Source organism: Heteronotia binoei, chromosome 13 (genome assembly GCF_032191835.1).
Source record: "Heteronotia binoei isolate CCM8104 ecotype False Entrance Well chromosome 13, APGP_CSIRO_Hbin_v1, whole genome shotgun sequence".
NCBI lineage: Eukaryota > Metazoa > Chordata > Lepidosauria > Squamata > Gekkonidae > Heteronotia > Heteronotia binoei.
Genome location: NC_083235.1, coordinates 9,223,048 through 9,243,358, shown reverse-complemented (window position 1 = coordinate 9,243,358; position 20,311 = coordinate 9,223,048). Strand labels below are relative to the sequence as shown.

Sequence of the window (20,311 nt, the reverse complement as noted above, 5' to 3'; positions counted from 1 at the left end):
ACCTGCCGGAATGGCTTTGGTTCAGCCAGAGCTCTCTTATCTGGGAGAACCGGGTTTGATTCCCCACTCCTCCACTTGCACCTGCTGGAATGGCCTTGGTTCAGCCAGAGCTCTCTTATCTGGGAGAACCAGGTTTGATTCCCCACTCCTCCACTTGCACCTGCCGGAATGGCCTTGGGTCAGCCAGAGCTCTCTTATCTGGGAGAACCGGGTTTGATTCCCCACTCCTCCACCTGCAGCTGCTGGAATGGCCTTGGTTCAGCCAGAGCTCTCTTATCTGGGAGAACCAGGTTTGATTCCCCCCTCCTCCACTTGCACCTGCCGGAATGGCCTTGGTTCAGCCAGAGCTCTCTTATCTGGGAGAACCGGGTTTGATTCCCCACTCCTCCACTTGCACCTGCTGGAATGGCCTTGGTTCAGCCAGAGCTCTCTTATCTGGGAGAACCAGGTTTGATTGCCCCCTCCTCCACTTGCACCTGCAGGAATGGCCTTGGGTCAGCCAGACCTCTCTTATCTGGGAGAACCAGGTTTGATTCCCCACTCCTCCACTTGCACCTGCTAGCATGGCCTTGAGTCAGTCATGGCTCTGGCAGAGGTTGTCCTTGAAAGGGCAGCTGCTGTGAGAGCCCTCTCAACCCCACCCACCTCACTGTTGTGGGGAAGGAAGGGAAAGGAGATTGTAGGCCACTCTGAGACTCTGTCCTTGAAAGGGCAGCTGCTGTGAGAGCCCTTTCAGCCCCACCCACCTCACAAGGTGTCTGTTGTGGGAGAGGACGATATAGGAGATTGTAAGCCGCTCTGAGACTCTGAGTCAAAGAGAAGGGCGGGGTATAAATCTGCAGTCTTCTTCTTCTTCTAACGTATAGGGTTGCGAGCCTTCAGGTGCTGGCTGAAGATCTTCTGACACTACGACTGATCTCCAAGCCACAGAGATCAGTTCTCGTTGAGAAAATGGCCGCTTTGGAAGGTGGACTCCAAGGCAGAGGTGGCCAAAGTGTGGCTCTTTCACAAATATTGAATGACTGTTGAAACCCCCACTGTCCCATCAGCCTGCTCGGAGAATTAATTGAATTAGATGCGTTTGTAATAAGAAAGAAAATGTAAGCAAGAGAGGCATTTGTTCTCACTCTCCAGCCTTGATTTCCCCATATCTCCTTGCAGATTCTTCCCTTTCCCCTTTTCCTGTAGCTGAAATTCAATAAAACTTTTAATTTAAAAAAAGAGAGAAGGTATTTTTTCAGTTAAAGTTGCTTTCTTTCCATCTCTCCCTCCCTCTCTCCTCCCTGCTCTCAAACATCTGATGTTCATCTCTTGTGGCCAGGGCTTTTTCTGTAGAAAAAGCCCAGCAGGAACTCATTTGCGTATTAGCCCACACCCCCTGATATCATCATGGTTTCGCGCAGGGCTGTTTTTTTGTAGAAAAAGCTCAGCAGGAACTCATCTCCATATTAGGTCACACCCCCTGACATCACCATGGTTTTGCACAGCATTTTTTTTTCTTTTAGAAAAAGCCCAGAGGGAACTCGTTTGGATATTAGGCTACACCCACTGACATCACCATGGTTTCGCACATGGGTTCTTTGCAGAAAAAAGCCCAGCAGGAACTCATATGCATATTAGACCACACCCCCTGACACCAGCCCAAGCCGGAACTGCATTCCGGTGCATTCCAACTAAAAAAAAACCCCTGCTTACAAACATCTGACGTTTATTCCATGTGGCTCTTAGGTTAAGCAAGTTTGGCCACTCCTGCTCTATGGTATTACACCTCACTGAAGCCCCTCCCCCTCCTCAAACCCTGCCTTCTTCAGGCGCCATCCCCAAATCTCCAGGTATTTCCCAAGCCAAAGCTGGCAGCCCTCCTAATACACAACAGCCAAAAGGTGATTCAGAGCAGCAATTGCCCAATTTCCATTTTCAGCCTCTTCAGCTTTGAAATTTCAGTCTGGGATAAAGGCAGCATCAAGCAGCAGCTTCCAAAGGCAGGCCTCATGCTGGAGCGGAAGTTTCGAGATTAAGCCGAGGGGACATACTGTTTTTTAAAAATTGCTTTGGGTTAGGAATTAAAGCAAAATTATTCCACGAGCTTCTCTGAGCAAGTCATTCAGTCACTGTCTCCTATAGGGACTGAAAACAGTCCTAAAACAGTCCTAAACAGTCCTAAAACAGCAACAGATGACTTTGGAGCGAGAGGTCAGACACGGCTGGAAAACTGGGCTAAAATCAACACAATGCATTTTAACAGGGATAAATGTAAAGTTCCGCATTTAGGTAGGAAAAACCCAATGCATGGTTATAGGATGGGGGGGACTTGTCTTAGCAGTAGCAGGTGCGAAAGGGAGGGACGGTGGCTCAGTGGTAGAGCATCTGCTTGGTAAGCAGAAGGTCCCAGGTTCAATCCCTGGCATCTCCAAAAAAGGGTCCAGGCAAATAGGTGTGAAAAACCTCAGCTTGAGACCCTGGAGAGCCGCTGCCAGTCTGAGAAGACAAGACTGACTTTGATGGACCAAGGGTCTGATTCAGTATAAGGCAGCTTCATATGTTCAAGGATCTCAGAGTCTTGGTGGACCATACGCTGAACGTGAGTCAACGGTGTGATGTTTCTATGAAGAAAAGTTAAAACGCTTGGGGCTCTTTAGCTTGGAGAAATGTCGACTGCGAGGTGACATGATAGAGGTTGACAAGATTATGCATGGGATGGAGAAAGTACAGAAAAAAGTCCTTTTATCCCTTTCTCACAATACAAGAACAGAAAATTAACAAATTCAGAAAACCTTTGATCTGGGTTGAATTAGCATGGGAAACCATAAAACAGTAACATGCCAGAATGTGAGAATGTCTGTTAATTATTCTATTGCTAATAAACCTGGGTCAAAAAGAAGGCATTTCTTTCCCAAAAGTTTCAGTTAATCCCACGCTTGACGAAACTGTCGCTGCTATTCGCAGGATTTAAAGAGAACGGACTTTTTACTGTGAATCTGTGAACGGATTATCGACTGTGAATTTGTGAAAATGGACTGTGGATTTTGTGTGAATTTCTACTGAATTGTTCAATCAATTGCAATGGTTGAGTATAACTGGAATGGAGCAGTCCCCGACATTTTTGGCACCAGGGGCCGGTTTTGTAGAAGACAATTTTTCCACGGACCGAGGGGGGGTGGTATGGTTTCTGGATGATAAATTGTGCCCTTTATTTCTATTATTACATTGTAATATATAATGAAATAATTATACAACTCGGGGCCCGGTTGATAACAGGCCACGGCCTGGGACCGTTCCACGGCCCAGGGGTTGGGGACCCCTGGACTAACGTATATTTCTATTATATGCCTGTTCGAAGTGTTTACAAGATAATTTTTATTTTATTTATTTATTATTTGTATTTATGCCCCGCCCTCCCCAGTTGGGCTCAGGGCAGCTAACAGCAAGTAAAACAACAATGCTGAATTATTACAATAAAATTATTACAAAATTATGACAAGAAAGCATTATTTAAAAAATAACATATGACACTATAAATGAAGATATACTCTGTGGCTCCAAGATGGCGTTAATAGCGCTTGTTAAAATTCTTGATGTTTTAAGGGCTTTATTTATGTCTGGTTGTAGAAAATGTGATTCAAGAAGCTATTTTACAAGCCTCTTGGAATGAAGCCATCTTGTCAATACAGAAAGAAGGCACAGATGCTAAAGAAATTAAAAATTACAGACACATTTCATCAGGGCATATTTCTAGGATGGAAAACCACCGCCTTCCCAAGATTGCCCTGTATGGCGAACTCTCCACCGGCCATCGAAATAGAGGGGCACCAAAGAAGAGGTACAAGGACTCCTTGAAGAAATCCCTTAGCACCTGTCACATCAACCATCACCAGTGGTCTGACCTAGCCTCAGATCGCAAAGCATGGAGGCACACCATCCACCAGGCTGTCTCTTCCTTTGAGAACGCACGCATAGCTGGTCTTGAGGACAAAAGGAGATTGAGGAAGAATCGCACTGCTACAGGACCAACCCTAAATCAGACTTTTCCCTGCAGCCGCTGTGGCCGGACCTGCCTGTCCCACATTGGTCTTGTCAGCCACCAGCGAGCCTGCAGCAAACGTGGACTATTGCACCCTTCTTAAATCTTCGTTCGCGAAGCCAAGCCGAGAGAGAGAGAGAGAGATATGTCTGGTTTATCTGTCATAGTAATTTTGGGTCACAGTAGCCTTTTCCAGGTTTTGGTCTTGTTTCAACTTCGGGTGACCTCTCTCTGAGTTTTTGGTTGTCTCTCTGTGGCCTGGCAACCAGGAGAAAATGGCGGGGGGAGAGGCCATGACTGGCGATCCTGGTGATTAATGGTTTTTAGAAGGCTTACGTTTCTGGTACGAACAGAACTTCTCGTTTTGCAAAACATTATGTTTCTTTTAGATCATTGCAGTCCAGCTCGGACATTTTATAGAATGGTGGGGTAGAGTTTTAATAAATAAAATAGATTGGTCAAAGATTTGGGGCTGACCAATGAGATTCACACAACTTGTGATGCCCACAACCTGCTATTCATTGCCAGATGCGGGCATGGGCAGTAGCTTAGATCAGGGGTGTCGAACTCATTTGTGACGAGGGCTGGATATAAATGAGACCTTTTTGGGCTAGGCCGTGTTGGGCCAGGCCATTTGTGTACCTATTTAAGATTAGGTATCAGAGATATAATTTTTTTTTAAAGGACAGACAAACATGATTAAAGATTTTTTTAAAAAAAATCTTAAAATAAAACATGCTTAAAACATTAGCAATCGGTCTTAACGGTGCTTTTTTTTTTTTAATTTCTCCCATGGGATCCAGGGAATTGGGCAAAGGAAGCTCTGGCTCTTTTCTTCCTTCCGTATGGGACCAGGAGTGGAAGAAGCCTCAGTCAATGGAGAAAATAGAGGCTTTGCTCTGTAGTTCCTGTGTGATTGAGCAAACCTGGCAAAGCAAGTTGAGAAGCAGAAGAAGGCAAGATAGAGGGAGAAGGAAGCAGATGACAGCCAGTTGCTTGGGGGCCTGATAGAAGCCCTCTGGGGGCCTGATTTGGCCCCCAGACCGCATGTTTGACACCCCTGGCTTAGATTATTATTGACAAGCGAGCGACAGATGTTTTGATAAATGGAATTTCCACATTCGGGGCGGTCTCCCTCTGAATAACAAATGCTGGCGACAAACAGGGAAGAGACGTCACCTTCATGTCCTGCTTGTGCAGTCCCAGAAGCTTCTGTCTGGCCACTCCTGAGTCCAGTCGTCGAACTAGACAGGTCTCGGTCTGGTCTGGCAGGGGAACTGTTGTGCTCCGACTGGCATCCTGCAACCATTAAAACAGAACAACTGATGTCTTTGGAAAGAGGGATGCAATGGTGGTGGTGGAGGAGGAGGTGGAAGAGGAAGAAGAAGAATAAGAAGAAGAGAAAAAGAAAAAGAAAAAGAGGAAAAAGAAACAGAAACAGAAACAGAAAAAGAAGAAAAGGAAAAAGAAGAAAAAGAAGAAATTTATACCCGGCCTTCACTACCCAAAGGTGTTTCAGAGCAGCTTACAATCTCCTTTCCCTTTCGCTCCCCACAACAGACACCCTGGGAGGTAGGTGGGGCTGAGAGAGCTCTGAGAGAACTGCTTTTGGGAGAACAGCTCTGCTGACAACTATGACTGACCCAAGGTCACACCAGCTGGCTGCATGTGTAGGAGCAGGCGGATCTCCCTGATGAGTCCACGCCTTAACTGCAACACCAAGGTATAGAACCAAGATATAGCAACCCCGTAGGATTTTCAAAGGTGAGAGGTGCTTTGCCGTTGCCTGCCTCTGCTCAGCAACCCTAGACTTCCTCGGTACTCCATGCACTAACTCAGGCCATCCCTATGCAGCTTCTGAAAGCTGATGAGTTTGGTCTAGCCTGGACCAACCAGGTCAGGGCAGAGACAAACAGACAATAGTTTGCCATTTCTTGTATCTGCTTAGCAACCCCAGCCTTCTTTGGCTTAAAGGACCAGGGAGGAGGTGATAAGACCTTGACCTGAGACCCTGGCTCAGTGGCAGAGCCTCTGTTTGGCATTCAGAAGGTCCCAGGTTCAATCTCCAGCATCTCCAATTAAAAGGACCAGGCAGGAAGTGATGGGAAAGACCTTGACCTGAGACCCTGACTCAGTGGCAGAGCCTCTACTTGGCATGCAGAAGGTCCCAGGTTCAATCCCCAGCATCTCCAGTTCAGAGGACCAGGCAGGAGGTGGTGGGAAAGACCTTGACCTGAGACCCTGGCTCAGTGGCAGAGCCTCTGCTTGGCATGCAGAAGGTGGAATCCCCAGCATCTCCGCTTAAAAGGATCATGGGGGGTGTGATGTGAAAGACCTCAGCCTGAGACCCTGGAGAGCCGCTGCCAGTCTGAGTAGACAGCATTGGCTTTGATGGGCCAAGGGTCTGATACAGTATAAGGCAACTTCGTGCATTCATGTATTCAGCTTACAGGCCAGGTGCTTCAGTAGAAGGAAAACACAGCATTTAAGACCTGGAGGAAGGCAGGACCATTTGTTTCCTCCGCAGCTTGCCCTTGCTGCAGCACACATGTGGCTTTACCTGCAGCAGGCGAAGAGGCTCCCTTCTGGGGGTCCCACATAGAAGTCTTCACCCTGCTGCCAGCCCCACCTGGATCCGGGGTACGTGGGGGATCGCGGAAGGCAGACGGAAGGGGAGAGGGTGATACACTGGGCTTCGGATGAAGTGCTGGAGGATGCCCTGGAAAAAGGAAAGAAAGAAATGGCATCTGGAGGCAGCTCCTAAGCAGCAAAGCATGAGGCGCAAAGCAGGACTTTTTTTGCTGCAGGAACTCCTTTGCATATTAGGCCACACCTCCCTGATGCAGCCAATCCTCCAAGAGCTTACAGGGCCTGCTGTAAGCTCCAGGAGCATTGGACATATGGACATATGAAGCTGCCTTATACTGAATCAGACCCTCAGTCCATCAAAGTCAGTATTGTCTACTCAGACTGGCAGCGGCTCTCCAGAGTCTCAAGCTGAGGTTTTTCACAAGGTGATAATTTTTTGCTTCTTTCAGCTCTTATGGGCCAATCTGTCTCTTCAGGAAATGGAAAAGTGCACTAGGAGGAGGCAAGACGGGCTACATAGCCAAAGTCACTCATCTTAAGCAACAAAGAAAAAAACCCCTGGGTCCATCAAAGTCAGTCTTGTCTTCTCAGACTGGCAGCGGCTCTCCAGAGTCTCAAGCTGAGGTTTTTCACACCTATTTGCCTGGACCCTTTTTTGGAGATGCCAGGGATTGAACCTGGAACCTTCTGCTTACCAAGCAGATGCTCTACCACTGAGCCACCGTCCCTCCCCAATTGGCTACATCAGGAGGGTGTGGCCTAACATGCAAAGGAGTTCTCCTGCTGCAAAAAAAGCCGTGGCACAAGGTGATAATTTTTTGCTTCTTTCAGCTCTTATGGGCCAATAATTTTTTGCTTCTTTCAGCTCTTATGGGCCAATCTGTCTCTTCAGGAAATGGAAAAGTGCACTAGGAGGAGGCAAGACGGGCTACATAGCCAAAGTCACTCATCTTAAGCAACAAAGAAAAAAACCCCTGAATAATAAGAGCCCAGTGGCACAGAGTGGTAAAGCTGAAGTACTGCAGTCCAAGCTCTGCTCACGACCTGAGTTCGATCCCGGCGGAAGCTGGGTTCAGGTAGCCGGCTCAGGTTGACTCAGCCTTCCATCCTTCCGAGGTCGGTCAAATGAGCACCCAGCTTGCTGGGGGGAAAGGGTAGATGACTGGGGAAGGCAATGGCAAACCACCCCATTAAAAAGTCTGCCATGAAAACGTTGTTATGCGACGTCACCCCAGAGTCAGAAATGACTGGTGCTTGCACAGGGGACGACCTTTACTTTTTTATATAAAAATACCCATAAAGGCTACTCAATGTGTAGAATATTATTCAAATAGATATTATTGCAAAGTCAATAAAACTTACAAAAATTCCATACAAAAACACATTGAGATCAATAGGGGGAAAAATGCATATAGTGAGCCAACAGCTTCAACAATGGTATATATCAGGGGTGGCCAAACTGTGGCTCGGGAGCCATATGTGGCTCTTTCATACCAATTGTGAACATATGAAGCTGCCTTATACTGAATCAGACCCTGGGTCCATCAAAGTCAGTCTTGTCTTCTCAGACTGGCAGCGGCTCTCCAGGGTCTCAAGCTGAGGTTTTTCACACCTATTTGCCTGGACCCTTTTTAGTTGGAGATGCCGGGGATTGAACCTGGGACCTTCTGCTTCTCAAGCCGACGCTCTACCACTGAGCCACCGTCCCTCCCCAAATAGGTGTTTTGAGAGCCACCCCATTGTGTGGCTCTCAAAACCTCACCGACCTGTCAACTGGCTTGGAGAAGACCTTTGTCTCTTTAAATCGCTTCTCCAAGCCAGCCTGCGGCTTGCAGGATGCATTTAAAGTTGTTTTCTTCCCACCTCTCTCTCTCTTCTCCCCCTCAATCTATTTGCCTTTTTGCCTGCCTGCCTCCTTCCATGTCTTGAGACGGGGGCGGATACTTCCTGCCCTGTTTCTGAGACCTTCCTTCAGGGCAGCAAAACACACGCTTGACCCCCACCCGCTCCACCCCCAGTTGGGCCAGGGGGGAAAGTGGGGGGGGGGGAACCGCGGGAGCCCAGCATCCCTGCCGCACTCACACGAGGCGATGACGTCCCGAGCCAGGTACAGCTGCAAGTCCTCGAGGATCCAGAGCAGGTCGGAGACGCGGGCGTTGCGATTCATCCAGGCCCACATGAGCTGCTGGGTGCGCCCCTCCGTCTTCTCGTACAGGCGCAGCTCCACCTGGTTCCGTGCAATCCTGGAGGCTGAGAGGCAGCGGGGGAAGGAAAGAGGCCGGTCACGCTTAAGGCAGTTTGAAACCCGGGCTTGCGTTGCCCTGACCAGTTTGGTGTAGCGGTGAAGTGTGCGGACTCTTATCTGGGAGGACCGGGTTTGATTCCCCACTCCTCCACCTGCACCTGCTGGAATGGCCTTGGGTAGGTTGTAGCTCTGGCAGAGGTTGTCCTTGAAAGGGCAGCTTCTGCCAGAGCTCTCTCAGCCACACCCACCTCACAGGGTTTGATTCCCCACTCCTCATGCACCTGGTAGCATGGCCTTGGGTCAGTCGTAGCTCTGACAGGGGTTGTCCTTGAAAGGGCAGCTTCTGTCAGAGCTCTCTCAGCCACACCCACCTCACAGGGTTTGATTCCCCACTCCTCCACTTGCACCTGCTGGCATGACCTTGGGTCAGCCATAGCTCTGGCAGAGGTTGTCCTTGAAAGGGCAGCTGCTGTGAGAGCCCTCTCAGCCCCACCCACCTTCCAGGGTGTCTGTTGTGGGGGAGGAAGATAAAGGAGATTGTGAGCTACTCTGAGAGTCTGAGATTCGGAGTGAATGGCAGGATATAAATCCAGTAGCCCAAAACTGCAACTTCCTAAGAATCTTCTTAGCGATAGGAACCCTGAGGTTACATACAAATTAGCAAAATTTGGCTGGCTTGCCACAAGAATAAGGAAAACTCTAATGATTCACTCAGGAAATGGCTAAATGCCTTTGCCATTCTGTTGGCTTTAACCGCCATATTGTGTTATATTTGTAGTTTTATAACAGTATTTTATGCCTTCTATGCCTTTCATGTAAGATTTTATGGACAATCAGTTTTAATTTTCTATGGTTTTACTGCTTTAAATGCTGGCTTAGGCAGTGAATAAATACTTTATTTATTAAGGGAAGAAACAAAGAGTTCTAGAGAGGGTTTTGAGTTCATCCTTGGTTTTAACGCTAATTTTACATCTTCAGGGTGTCTTAATGTCTGTATTCGTATTTTATGTATGTTTTAGGTGGTATCATATTTTAGTGTATAATAAGTATTGTATATTCATATCACTTTTATGAATTGCTTGCTGGTCTGTGACCGTTATAAACAAACAAACAAACAAATAAATAAATCCGATATCATCCTCCTCATCATCATCTGACCTTGGAAGCACAGCCAAGTCCCGTCTTGGAAGCTGCGGGTCAGCAGGGCTGACTCCAGCAGATACTTGGATGGGAAATCACTTGGAATACCAGCAGTGGGAAGGGCAGGGACAGGCTTGATTCAGCCACTGCCCTGAATATCCTCCAGGCCCCCAGTAGGGGTCAGTCCCCAAAGGTTGTTACGATTTCCAGATGCATGCAAACACACACTCATGCGCTCAGCTGCGGGGTGACATGATAGAGGTGGACTGGATTCTGCACGGGACGGAGAAAGTAGAGAAAGAAGTACTTTCCTCCCTTTCTCACAATACAAGAACTCGTGGGCATTCGATGAAATTGCTGAGCAGACGGGTTAAAACGGATAAAAGGAAGTCCTTCTTCACCCAAAGGGTGATTAACATGTGGAATTCACTGCCACAGGAGGTGGGGGCGGCTACAAGCATAGCCAGCTTCAAGAGGGGGTTAGATAAAAATATGGAGCAGAGGTCTATCAGTGGCTATTAGCCACGGTATATATATGTGTGTATGTGTGTGTGTATACACACATATATTGGCCACTGTGTGACACAAAGCATTGGACTGGATGGGCCATTGGCCTGATCCAACATGGCTTCTCTTATGTGACAAAGAGTGTTGGACTGGAGGGGCCAGTGGAATGACCCAACATGGCTTCTCTTATGTTCTTATGTGTCACAGAGTGTTGGACTGGATGGGCCATTGGCCTGACCCAGCATGGCTTCTCTTATGTGACAAAGAGTGTTGGACTGGAGGGGCCATTGGCCTGATCCAACATGGCTTCTCTTATGTGACACAGAGCATTGGACTGGATGGGCCATTGGCCTGATCCAACATGGCTTCTCTTATGTTCTTATGTGACGCAGAGTGTTGGACTGGAGGGGCCATTGGCCTGATCCAACAGGGCTCCTCTTATGTTCTTATACAGTACACATAAAAACACAAAAATACCAAAAGAGAAAAGAGAACCTAGGTTTGTGAAGAACATGATTTTTAAACTCCCAGTGGCCAGCTGTGTTGGGCTGAAGCAGTAGAACAAAGTAGGAGTTCAAGCTGCACCTTTAAGACCACAAAGTTTTATTCAGAATGGAAGCTTTCGTATGCAAGCCTACTTCTTCAGACGAGGGGATGGGGGTACAGTGGGCTGAAATCCATGAAGGCGGTGGATTAAGAGTGTAAACTGAGACAGAGTTAGGATCAAATGGCAAAATAGTGTAATGAACTGGAAAACCATCTGGTCTGGATAGCCATAAAAGGGAATAAAAGTTGCCCGTTAATTGCCATTGCTGCAAGTCTAGGCAAAACAAACCACGAGGAAATGCGCGAGAACAAAGCAGGAATCGAGTGGCACCTTTAAGAACAACAAAGTTTTATTCAGAACGTTCTGAACAAAGCTCAGTTGGTCTTAAAGGTACACTTGACTCCTACTTTGTTCTACTGCTTCAGACCAACATGGCTGCCCAGCTGGATCTATCTACAGGAAATACATGTCCTTTTTTTTTTTGCCATCGAGTCACATGATGACCCTGTGGGGGTTTTCCAGGCTACAGACCTTGGGAAGGGGAAACCCCCTGCGTAACTCCCATGCAGAAGACCCAGCAAAATCCCCACCCTCTGATGCTTCACATGGGGCGTGTGCGGGTGACTCATCGGGATCCTCTTGCCTCAGTCACCAAAATATCTTTGACACAGAAATCTTTCATAGAATCACAGAGTTGGAAGGGACCTCCAGGGTCATCTACTCCAGCGGCGTCAAACTCATTTGTTACGAGGTCCGGATCTGATGTAAAAGAGACCTTGTCGGGGCAGGCTGGGCTGTGTCAGGCCAGGCCATGTGTGTACTTATTTAAGATTAGGCAGCAAGGATATAAGAGCCCCGTGGCGCAGAGAGGTAAAGCTGCAGTACCGCAGTCGGAGCCCTCTGCTCACGACCGGAGTTCGATCCCAGCGGAAGCTGGGTTCAGGTAGCCGGCTCCAGGTTGACTCAGCCTTCCAACCTCGCGAGGTCGGTCAAATGAGTCCCCAGCTTGCTGGGGGGAAAGCGTAGATGACTGAGGAAGGCAATGGCAAACCACTCCGTAACAAAGTCTGCCGTGAAAACGTTGTGAAAGCAACGTCACCCCAGGGTCGGAAACGACTGGTGATTGCACAGGGGACCTTTCCTTTACCTTTTTTTTAAAGCAGAGATATAAACTTTATAATGGACACAGACAAACACGACTAAAGATTTTTTTAAAAACCTTAAAATAAGACACGCTTAAAACATTAGCACTTGTTGGTCTTAAAGGTACTGGCTATCACATATGAAGCCCTCTGTGGTCCTGCCCCCCTCTCTCCTTATGCTCGGCCACAACAACTCCATTCATGTCAGCAGGGGTTTCCACAGATGCCTAACGGGCGAAATCCTAGAGTTGGAAGGGATCTCCAGGGTCATCTAGTCCAACCACCTGCACAATGCAGGAAACTCACACACGCCTCCTCCTAAATTCACAGCATCCTTATTGCTGTCAGATGGCCATCTAGCCTCTGCTTAAAAACCTCCAAGCAAGGAGAGCTCACCACCTCCTGAGGAAGCCTGATCCACTGAGGAATCGCTCTAAACTCACAAACACCTCCCCCTAAATTCACAGGATCTGCACTGCGGTCAAATGGCCCTCTAGCCTCTGTTGAAAAACCTCCAAGGAAGGAGAGCCCACCACCTCCCAAGGAAGCCTGTTCCACTGAGGAACCGCTCTAAACTCACAAACACCTCCCCCTAAATTCACAGGATCTTCATGGCTGTCAGATAGCCATCTAGCCTCTGTTGAAAAACCTCCAAGGAAGGAGAGCCCACCACCTCCCAAGGAGGAAGCCTGTTCCACTGAGGAACCGCTCTAAACTCACAAACACCTCCCCCTAAATTCACAGGATCTTCATGGCTGTCAGATAGCCATCTAGCCTCTGTTGAAAAACCTCCAAGGAAGGAGAGCCCACCACCTCCCAAGGAGGAAGCCTGTTCCACTGAGGAACCGCTCTAAACTCACAAACACCTCCCCCTAAATTCACAGGATCTTCATGGCTGTCAGATAGCCATCTAGCCTCTGTTGAAAAACCTCCAAGGAAGGAGAGCCCACCACCTCCCAAGGAGGAAGCCTGTTCCACTGAGGAACCGCTCTAAACTCACAAACACCTCCCCCTAAATTCACAGGATCTTCATCGCTGTCAGATAGCCATCTAGCCTCTGTTGAAAAACCTCCAAGGAAGGAGAGCCCACCACCTCCCAAGGAGGAAGCCTGTTCCACTGAGGAACCACTTTAAACTCACAAACACCTCCCCCTAAATTCACAGGATCTTCATCGCTGTCAGATAGCCATCTAGCCTCTGTTGAAAAACCTCCAAGGAAGGAGAGCCCACCACCTCCCGAGGAGGAAGCCTGTTCCACTGAAGAATCGCTCTAAACTCACAAAGACCTCCCCCTACATTCACAGGATCTTCATAGCTGTCCAAGGCCCATCTAGCCTCTCTTGAAAAACCTCCAAGGAAGGAGAGCCCACCACCTCCCGAGGAGGAAGCCTGTTCCACTGAAGAATCGCTCTAAACTCACAAACACCTCCCCCTAAATTCACAAGATCTTCATGGCTGTCAGAGGGCCATCTAGCCTCTGTTGAAAAACCTCCAAGGAAGGAGAGCCCACCACCACCTCCCGAGGAAGCCTGTTCCACTGAGGAATCGCTCTAACAGTCAGGATCAACAACTGCTTGTGCATGTGTTTTCTCCACTGTGGGTCCCACTTTGTGGAATGCCCTGCCCAAGGAAGTCAGGAAGGCTCTTCCCACCGCTTCCAGAAACTGCAAAATTGAACTGCCCAAGCTTTTCTGCATGGGTAATAAGGGTGCACAGTACAAATTTACTTGGAGAAACGATTGGGACTTGTGGTCTGTTACTGCTGTCTGTAGTGAATTATAAGTAGGATTCTATTACGTAATGTCTGTACCGCTTAATGCAGGGGTGTCGAACTCATTTGCTATGAGGGCCGGATCTGACATAAATGACACCTTGTCGGGCCAGGCCGCTCTACGTCGGGCCAGGCCATGTGTGTACCTATTTAAGATTTGGTTGCAGAGAAAAACTTTTAAAGGACACAGACAACCACAACCAAATTAAAACAAAAAAACCTTAAAGAATGCTTAAAACATTAGCACTTGTTAGTCTTAAAGATGCTTTCTTTGTATTTCTCCCGTGGGATCCAGGGAACTGGTCAAAGGAAGCGCTGACTCTTTCCTTCCTTCCTTCCCCAGGGGACTAGAAGAGGTAGGAGCCTCAACCAATGCAGAAAATCAAAATTTTGCTCTGTAGCTCCTGTGCGATTGAGCGAGCCTTGTAAAGCAAGCGGTGATGCAGAAGGAAGCAAGAGAGAGGAAGAAGGAAGCAGACAAGAGCCAGTTGTTCAGGGGCCTGATAGGAGCCCTCCAGGGGCCTGATTCGGCCCCCAGGATGCATGTTTGACACCCCTGATCTAGTCCAACCCCCTGCACAATGCAGGAAATTCACAAAATTCACCTCCCACTAAATTCTCAGGATCTGCATTGCTGTCAGATGGCTGGAACTTTCTTGAACTCCTCTTTTAAACCACCTTTTAGGGTGGGTGGAGTGCAGGGGGACCTGGCAGTGTACCAGCCCAACAAGGTCTCATTTATGTCAGATTTGGCCCCCGTAACAAATGCGTTTGACACCCCTGCTCTGATGCTTTCAAAAACGGAGGAGCTGACTGCCACAGAACATGGAGGCTCTATTTGGCTCTCAGAGGACTGGCGGGGGAGGAAAGTGCCCTCAAGTGACAGATCACTTACGGGCACACCACGAGGTTTCCAAGGCAAGAGACATTCCGCGGTGGTATGCCATTGCCTGCCTTTGCATAGCGACCCCAGACTTCCTTGGTGGTTTCCCAACCAAACACTAAGCATTCAAGCGCTCAGGGCTTTTTTTGGTAGAAAAAGCCCAGCAGGAACTCATTTGCCTATTAGGCCCCCCCCCCACGATGTCGCTCTTGTTTTGCGCAGGGCTTTTTTTTTTTTTTTTTGCAGGAACTCAATGAAACTGCTGAGCAGTAGGGTTAGAACGGATAAAAGGAAGTCCTTCTTCACCCCAAGGGTGATTAACACATAGAATTCACTGTGGCGGTGGCTTCAGGCATAGCCAGCTTCAAGAGGGGATTGGATCAGCATCTGGAGCAGAGGTCCATCAGTGGCTCTTAGCCACAGCTTATCATTAGGACTCTCTGGGGCAAGTGATGCTCTGTATTCTGGGTGCTTGGGAGGGGCACAGTAGGAGAGCTTCTAATGTCCTGGCCTCACTGGTGGACCTCCTGATGGCACCTGGGTTTTTTTGGCCACTGTGTGACACAGAGTGTTGGACTGGATGGGCCATTGGCCTGATCCAACATGGCTTCTCTTAGGTTCTTATGTCTGGGGCAGTGATGCTCTGTATTCTTTGTACTTGGAGGGGGGCACAGTGGGAGGGCTTCTAATGTCCTGGCCTCACTGGTGGATCTCCTGATGGCATTTGGGGTTCTTTTTTTTTTGGCCACTGTTTGACACAGAGTGTTGGACTGGATGGGCCATTGGCCCGATCCAACATGGCTTCTCTTATGTTCATTTGTATATTAGGCCACACCCCCTGGTGCCAAGCCAGCCGAAACTGCGTTCCTGTGCTTTCCTGCTAAAAAAAAGTGTTGAATTTGATTACTTGGATTTCCTAATGCAATATTTGGGCAGTTGTTCGTACATTCCTATAGTAGAATCATAGAATCACAGAGTTGGAAGGGACCTCCAGGGCCATCTAGTCCAACCCCCTGCACAATGCAGGAAACTCACAAACGCCTCCCCCTAAATTCACAGGATCCTCATTGCTGTCAGAGGGCCATCTAGCCTCTGTGTAAAAACCAGCAAGGTTTTTAATGTCAACAGAATTTGTATTGGTGCTGGATGCTCATCAGTAGAATGGTAGGACCGCTCCTTGTTTCTCTACTTTATGAATTACTTTTTCTTTTTCCTGGGGTTTTTAATTTGCTAATTATATCCTCACTAAGGCTGCCTTCTTTGATGTGACAGATTACAGCAGAGCCACGTAGAATAAATATCAGAGGTTTGAGCGCCACAATATACGAAGGTCAAATGTTTGAAAGCCAGACGGGAGGGATGAAAAATTGAAAGAAAGATGGATAGAAAGCAAATAGATGGGAAGAGAGAGGGAGAGGTGGAGAGAGAACAACATTAACTCTAAATGCATTCTCCAAGCTGCCTGCTGGCTTATCTTGGAGAAATGATTTAAAGCTGCTTTCTCCAAGAGCCACAGAATATATGTGAAAGAGCCGCGTGTGGCTCCCGAGCCACAGTTTGGACACCCTTGGATTACAGTATTCTTTATTGTGAACTGAAAATCTGTTAATGAAGATCTGTTTAAAGCAGGGGTGTCAAACATGTAGCCCGTGGGCTGAATCAGTCCCCAGAGGACTCCTATCAAGCCCCCAAGCTGTCTGCTTCCTTCTCCCCCACTTCCTTCCGTCTGCATAACAGTTTGCTTTGCAAGGCTTGCTCAGTCGCACAGGATCTACAGAGCAAAACCTCTATTTTCTCCATTGGCTGAGGCTCCTCCCTTGGGGCGGAAGGGGGGAGGGAAAGCTTGCTTTGCCAGGCTCTCTCAATCGCACAGCAGAGCTACTGAGCCAAGCCTCTCTTCCTTCTTTTGGCTGAGGCTCTTCCCCCTCTTGGTCGCCTGGGGAAGGAAGGAAAGAGCCAGAGCTTCCTTTGGCTAGTCCCTGGATCCCATGAGAGAGATACAAAGAAAGCATCTGGAAGACCAACAAGTGTTAATGTTTTAAGCATGTCTAATTTTAAGGGGTTTTTAAAAACCCTTTAATTGTGTTTGTCTGTGTCCTTTGTAAGTTTATAACTCTGCTACTTGGCATTACATTTTATGACATGCCCGGCCCAACAAGGTCTCATTTATGTCAGATCCGGCCCTCTTAACAAACGAATCTGACATCCCTGGTTTAAAGCTTCCGAGATCTGATGAGATTGGGCCATAGCCTGGGCTATACATAAGAGAAGCCATGTTGGGTCAGGCCAATGGCCCATCCAGTCCAACACTCTGTGTCACATAAGAACATAAGAGAAGCCATGTTGGATCAGGCCAATGGCCCATCCAGTCCAACACTCTGTGTCACAGAAGAACATAAGAGAAGCCATGTTGGATCAGGCCAATGGCCCCTCCAGTTCAACACTCTGTCTCATAAGAACATAAGAGAAGCCATGTTGGATCAGGCCAATGGCCCATCCAGTCCAACACTCTGTGTCACACAGTGGCCAAAAAAACCTCCAAGTGCCATCAGTTTCCTGGGTGCACCCCCCCAGCCAAAAGGCCAGCAAGTCACCCTCTGCCCAAAACCACATAAGAAACTGAGAAAGGGTGGCACGGGCTTCTTTAGGGGTTAATGAGGGCTGCTGGGGGTGTGGCAAAGCCCTTGGTGGCTAACTGGCTGCCCACTCTCCTAATCCAGGAATTGTTATGCAGCTGCACCTCCTATTCAATGGACAAGGGAGGTGGGGAGGAGGAAGGGGAACCCTCAGAAAGGTTCAGGAGCAGAGCTCCTGTGAGCTGATGAATGAGGCCTGATCTGGGAGAACCGGGTTCGATTCCCCACTCCTCCAGCTGCAGCTGCTGGAATGGCCTTCGGTCAGTCATAGCTCTCGTAGAGTTGTCCTTGAAAGGAGGGCAGCTTCTGGGAGAGCTCTCTTAGCCCCACCTACCTCATAGGCTGTCTGTTGTGGGGGAGGAAGATAAAGGAGATTGTGAGCCGCTCTCAGACTCTGAGAGTCAGAATGGAGGGTGGAATATAAATCCAATGTCTTCTTCTTTGCCTTTTCTCTCACAGCAACCACCCTGCAAGGTAGGCTAGCCTGAGAGCTTGTGACGGCCCAAGATCACCCAGAGTGCTTCTACAGTAGAAGCAGGGATTCAAACTCAGGTCGCCCAGGGTACTAGCCAGCGACTTTATTCACCACACTGGCATCGGACTCTTCATCCCAACTCCACTCTGGTTTCATTTTATGCAATGAATCAAGAAGTACTTTCTATCATCAATCTACTGCTAATCAATTTCGTTGGGGGATTCTCAAATTTTAGCAGCATAAAGGGGGAAAAGAGATATCCTTTTATACCATGTTGGGGGGTCTGGCCGCTCTCCTTCAGAGTAGGCCACCTTACAGGTTTGTTGTGAAGACCAGATTCACCGCTCTGCATTCCTTAGACCAGGGATGGCCAAACTTGCCTAATGCAAGAGCCACATAGAATAAACGTCAGATGCCTGATAGCCACGAGACATGAACATCAGATGTCTGAGAGCCATAAGACAGGAAGGAAAGAAGCAAGGAAGGAAAACAGACCGAAGGAGGGAGAGGTGGAAAGAAAGCAACTTTAAATGTGTTTTCCAAGCTACCAGGTAACTTGGTTTAGAGAAGTGATTTAAAGAGACAAATGTCTTCTCCCAGCCAGCCAATGGAGCGGTGGGGGCTTTGAGAGCCACACATGTGTGAAAGCCACATGTGACTCCCGATCTGCAGTTTGCCCACCCCTGTCTTAGCCTAAAGGCAGGTTAACAAAACCAATTAACTAATTACGTTTCCCCTCTTATCCACATCCATTAACATACTCGATAAATACCACAGATGCTTTCCCTTGAATCCAACCCCAGTCTTCCCAACCGTACTTGTCAAATGTAGGCTGCTGTCAAATTTAGGCTGCAAGTCGTTTGCGTGGCTTTGTGTTCTCTAGATAAACGAAAATGTGATACTCTCGTAATGCTATCTATTAGGATTGCCAATTACCTGGGGGTGGGGAGAGAAGGCTGTCACTGTCCCTTTAACAGATACCTATTGGGCGCTGACTCGACCTGGATGACCCAGGCAAGTCCGATCTCAGAAGCTAAGAAGGGTTAGTTCCGGTAAGTACTTGGATGGGAGACTGCCAAGGAAGTCCAGGGTTGCTACGCAGAGGCAGGCAATGGTCATCCACTGCTGTTTGTCTCTTGCCTTGTCCTGGATGGCCCAGGCTAGCCTGATCTCAGAAGCCAAACAGGGTTAGCCCTGCTGAGTTCTTGGAGGCGAGACCACCAAGGAAGTCCAGGGTTGCTACGCAGAGGGAGGCAATGGCAAACCACCTCTGTTTGTCTCTGCTGTGATGTGGATGGGCCAGGCTAGCCCGATTGATGTCAGCTCTCAGAAGCTAAGCCTTGGCTACTGCTTGGATGGGAGACTACCAGGAAATCCAGGGTTGCTACGCAGAGGCAGGCAACGGCAACCACCTCTGTTTGCTTCTGCCTTAAACCTCATCAGATTTCAGAAGCTAAACAGGGAAAGACCCCCTTGATACTCAGATTGGAGACCACCAAGGAAGTCCAGGGTCCCTCCGCAGAGGCAGACAATAGCAAACCACCTCTGTTTGCCTTTTGCTTTGCTCTTGTTGGCCCAGGGTGGCCGATCCAATCACATCTTGGGAGCTCAGCAGGCTCAGCCCTGGTTAATACTTGGACGGGAGACCACCGAGGAAGTCCAGGGTTGCTACGCAGAGGCAGGCAAAGGCCAACCACCTCTCTTTGTCTCTTGCCTTGACCTGGCTGGCTCAGGCTACCCCGATCTCAACAAATCCCAGAAGCTAAGCAGGATGTGTCCTGGTCACTACTTGGATGAGAGATCGCCATGGAGGTCCACGTTGCAACGCAGCAGCAGGCAATAGCAAGTTTGGCTACCCCCTGATCTAAATCATTCCATTCAGGAAAAGGGCGGCGTTTTGATAAACAAAGAAACAGATGGCCATTACTCTAGATCAGGGGTGGCCAACTGTAGCTCTCCCGATGTTTTGTTGCCTACAACTCCCGTCAGCCCCAGCCAGCATGGCCAATGGCTGGGGCTGATGGGAGTCGTAGGCAAAAAGACATCTGGAGAGCTACCATTGGCCACCCCTGCTCTATATGTAAGAAGAAGAAAAAGAATGAAATGTCATTAAGTAGGTACCTAGTCCACATGAATGAAGGTTGAACTGTGGCCATGTATTATTTAGTTACTTCATTCATAACGGTTTGGTGTAGTGGTTAAGTGTGTGGACTCTTATCTGGGAGAACCGGGTTTGATTCCCCACTTCTCCACTTGCACCTGCTGGAATGGCCTTGGGTTAGCCATAGCTCTCGCAGAGTTGTCCTAGAAAGGACAGCTTCCGGGAGAGCTCTCTCAGCCCCACCCACCTCACAG

The 20,311-nt window shown here is 48.4% G+C and overlaps 1 protein-coding gene across 1 annotated transcript in view; it reads right to left on the bottom strand.

Moving 5' to 3' along the window:
• The window catches only part of IRAK1 (interleukin 1 receptor associated kinase 1), a 71,916-nt gene that overhangs the window by 49,390 nt on the left and 2,215 nt on the right, over window positions 1-20,311 (bottom strand). The window contains exons 2-4 of the mRNA XM_060253064.1: window positions 8,693-8,860; window positions 6,582-6,740; window positions 5,201-5,320 (exon numbers count right to left, since the gene is read on the bottom strand). Of these exons, the coding sequence (XP_060109047.1) occupies window positions 5,201-5,320; window positions 6,582-6,740; window positions 8,693-8,860 (447 nt within the window). The remainder of the gene's footprint in view (window positions 1-5,200; window positions 5,321-6,581; window positions 6,741-8,692; window positions 8,861-20,311) is intronic.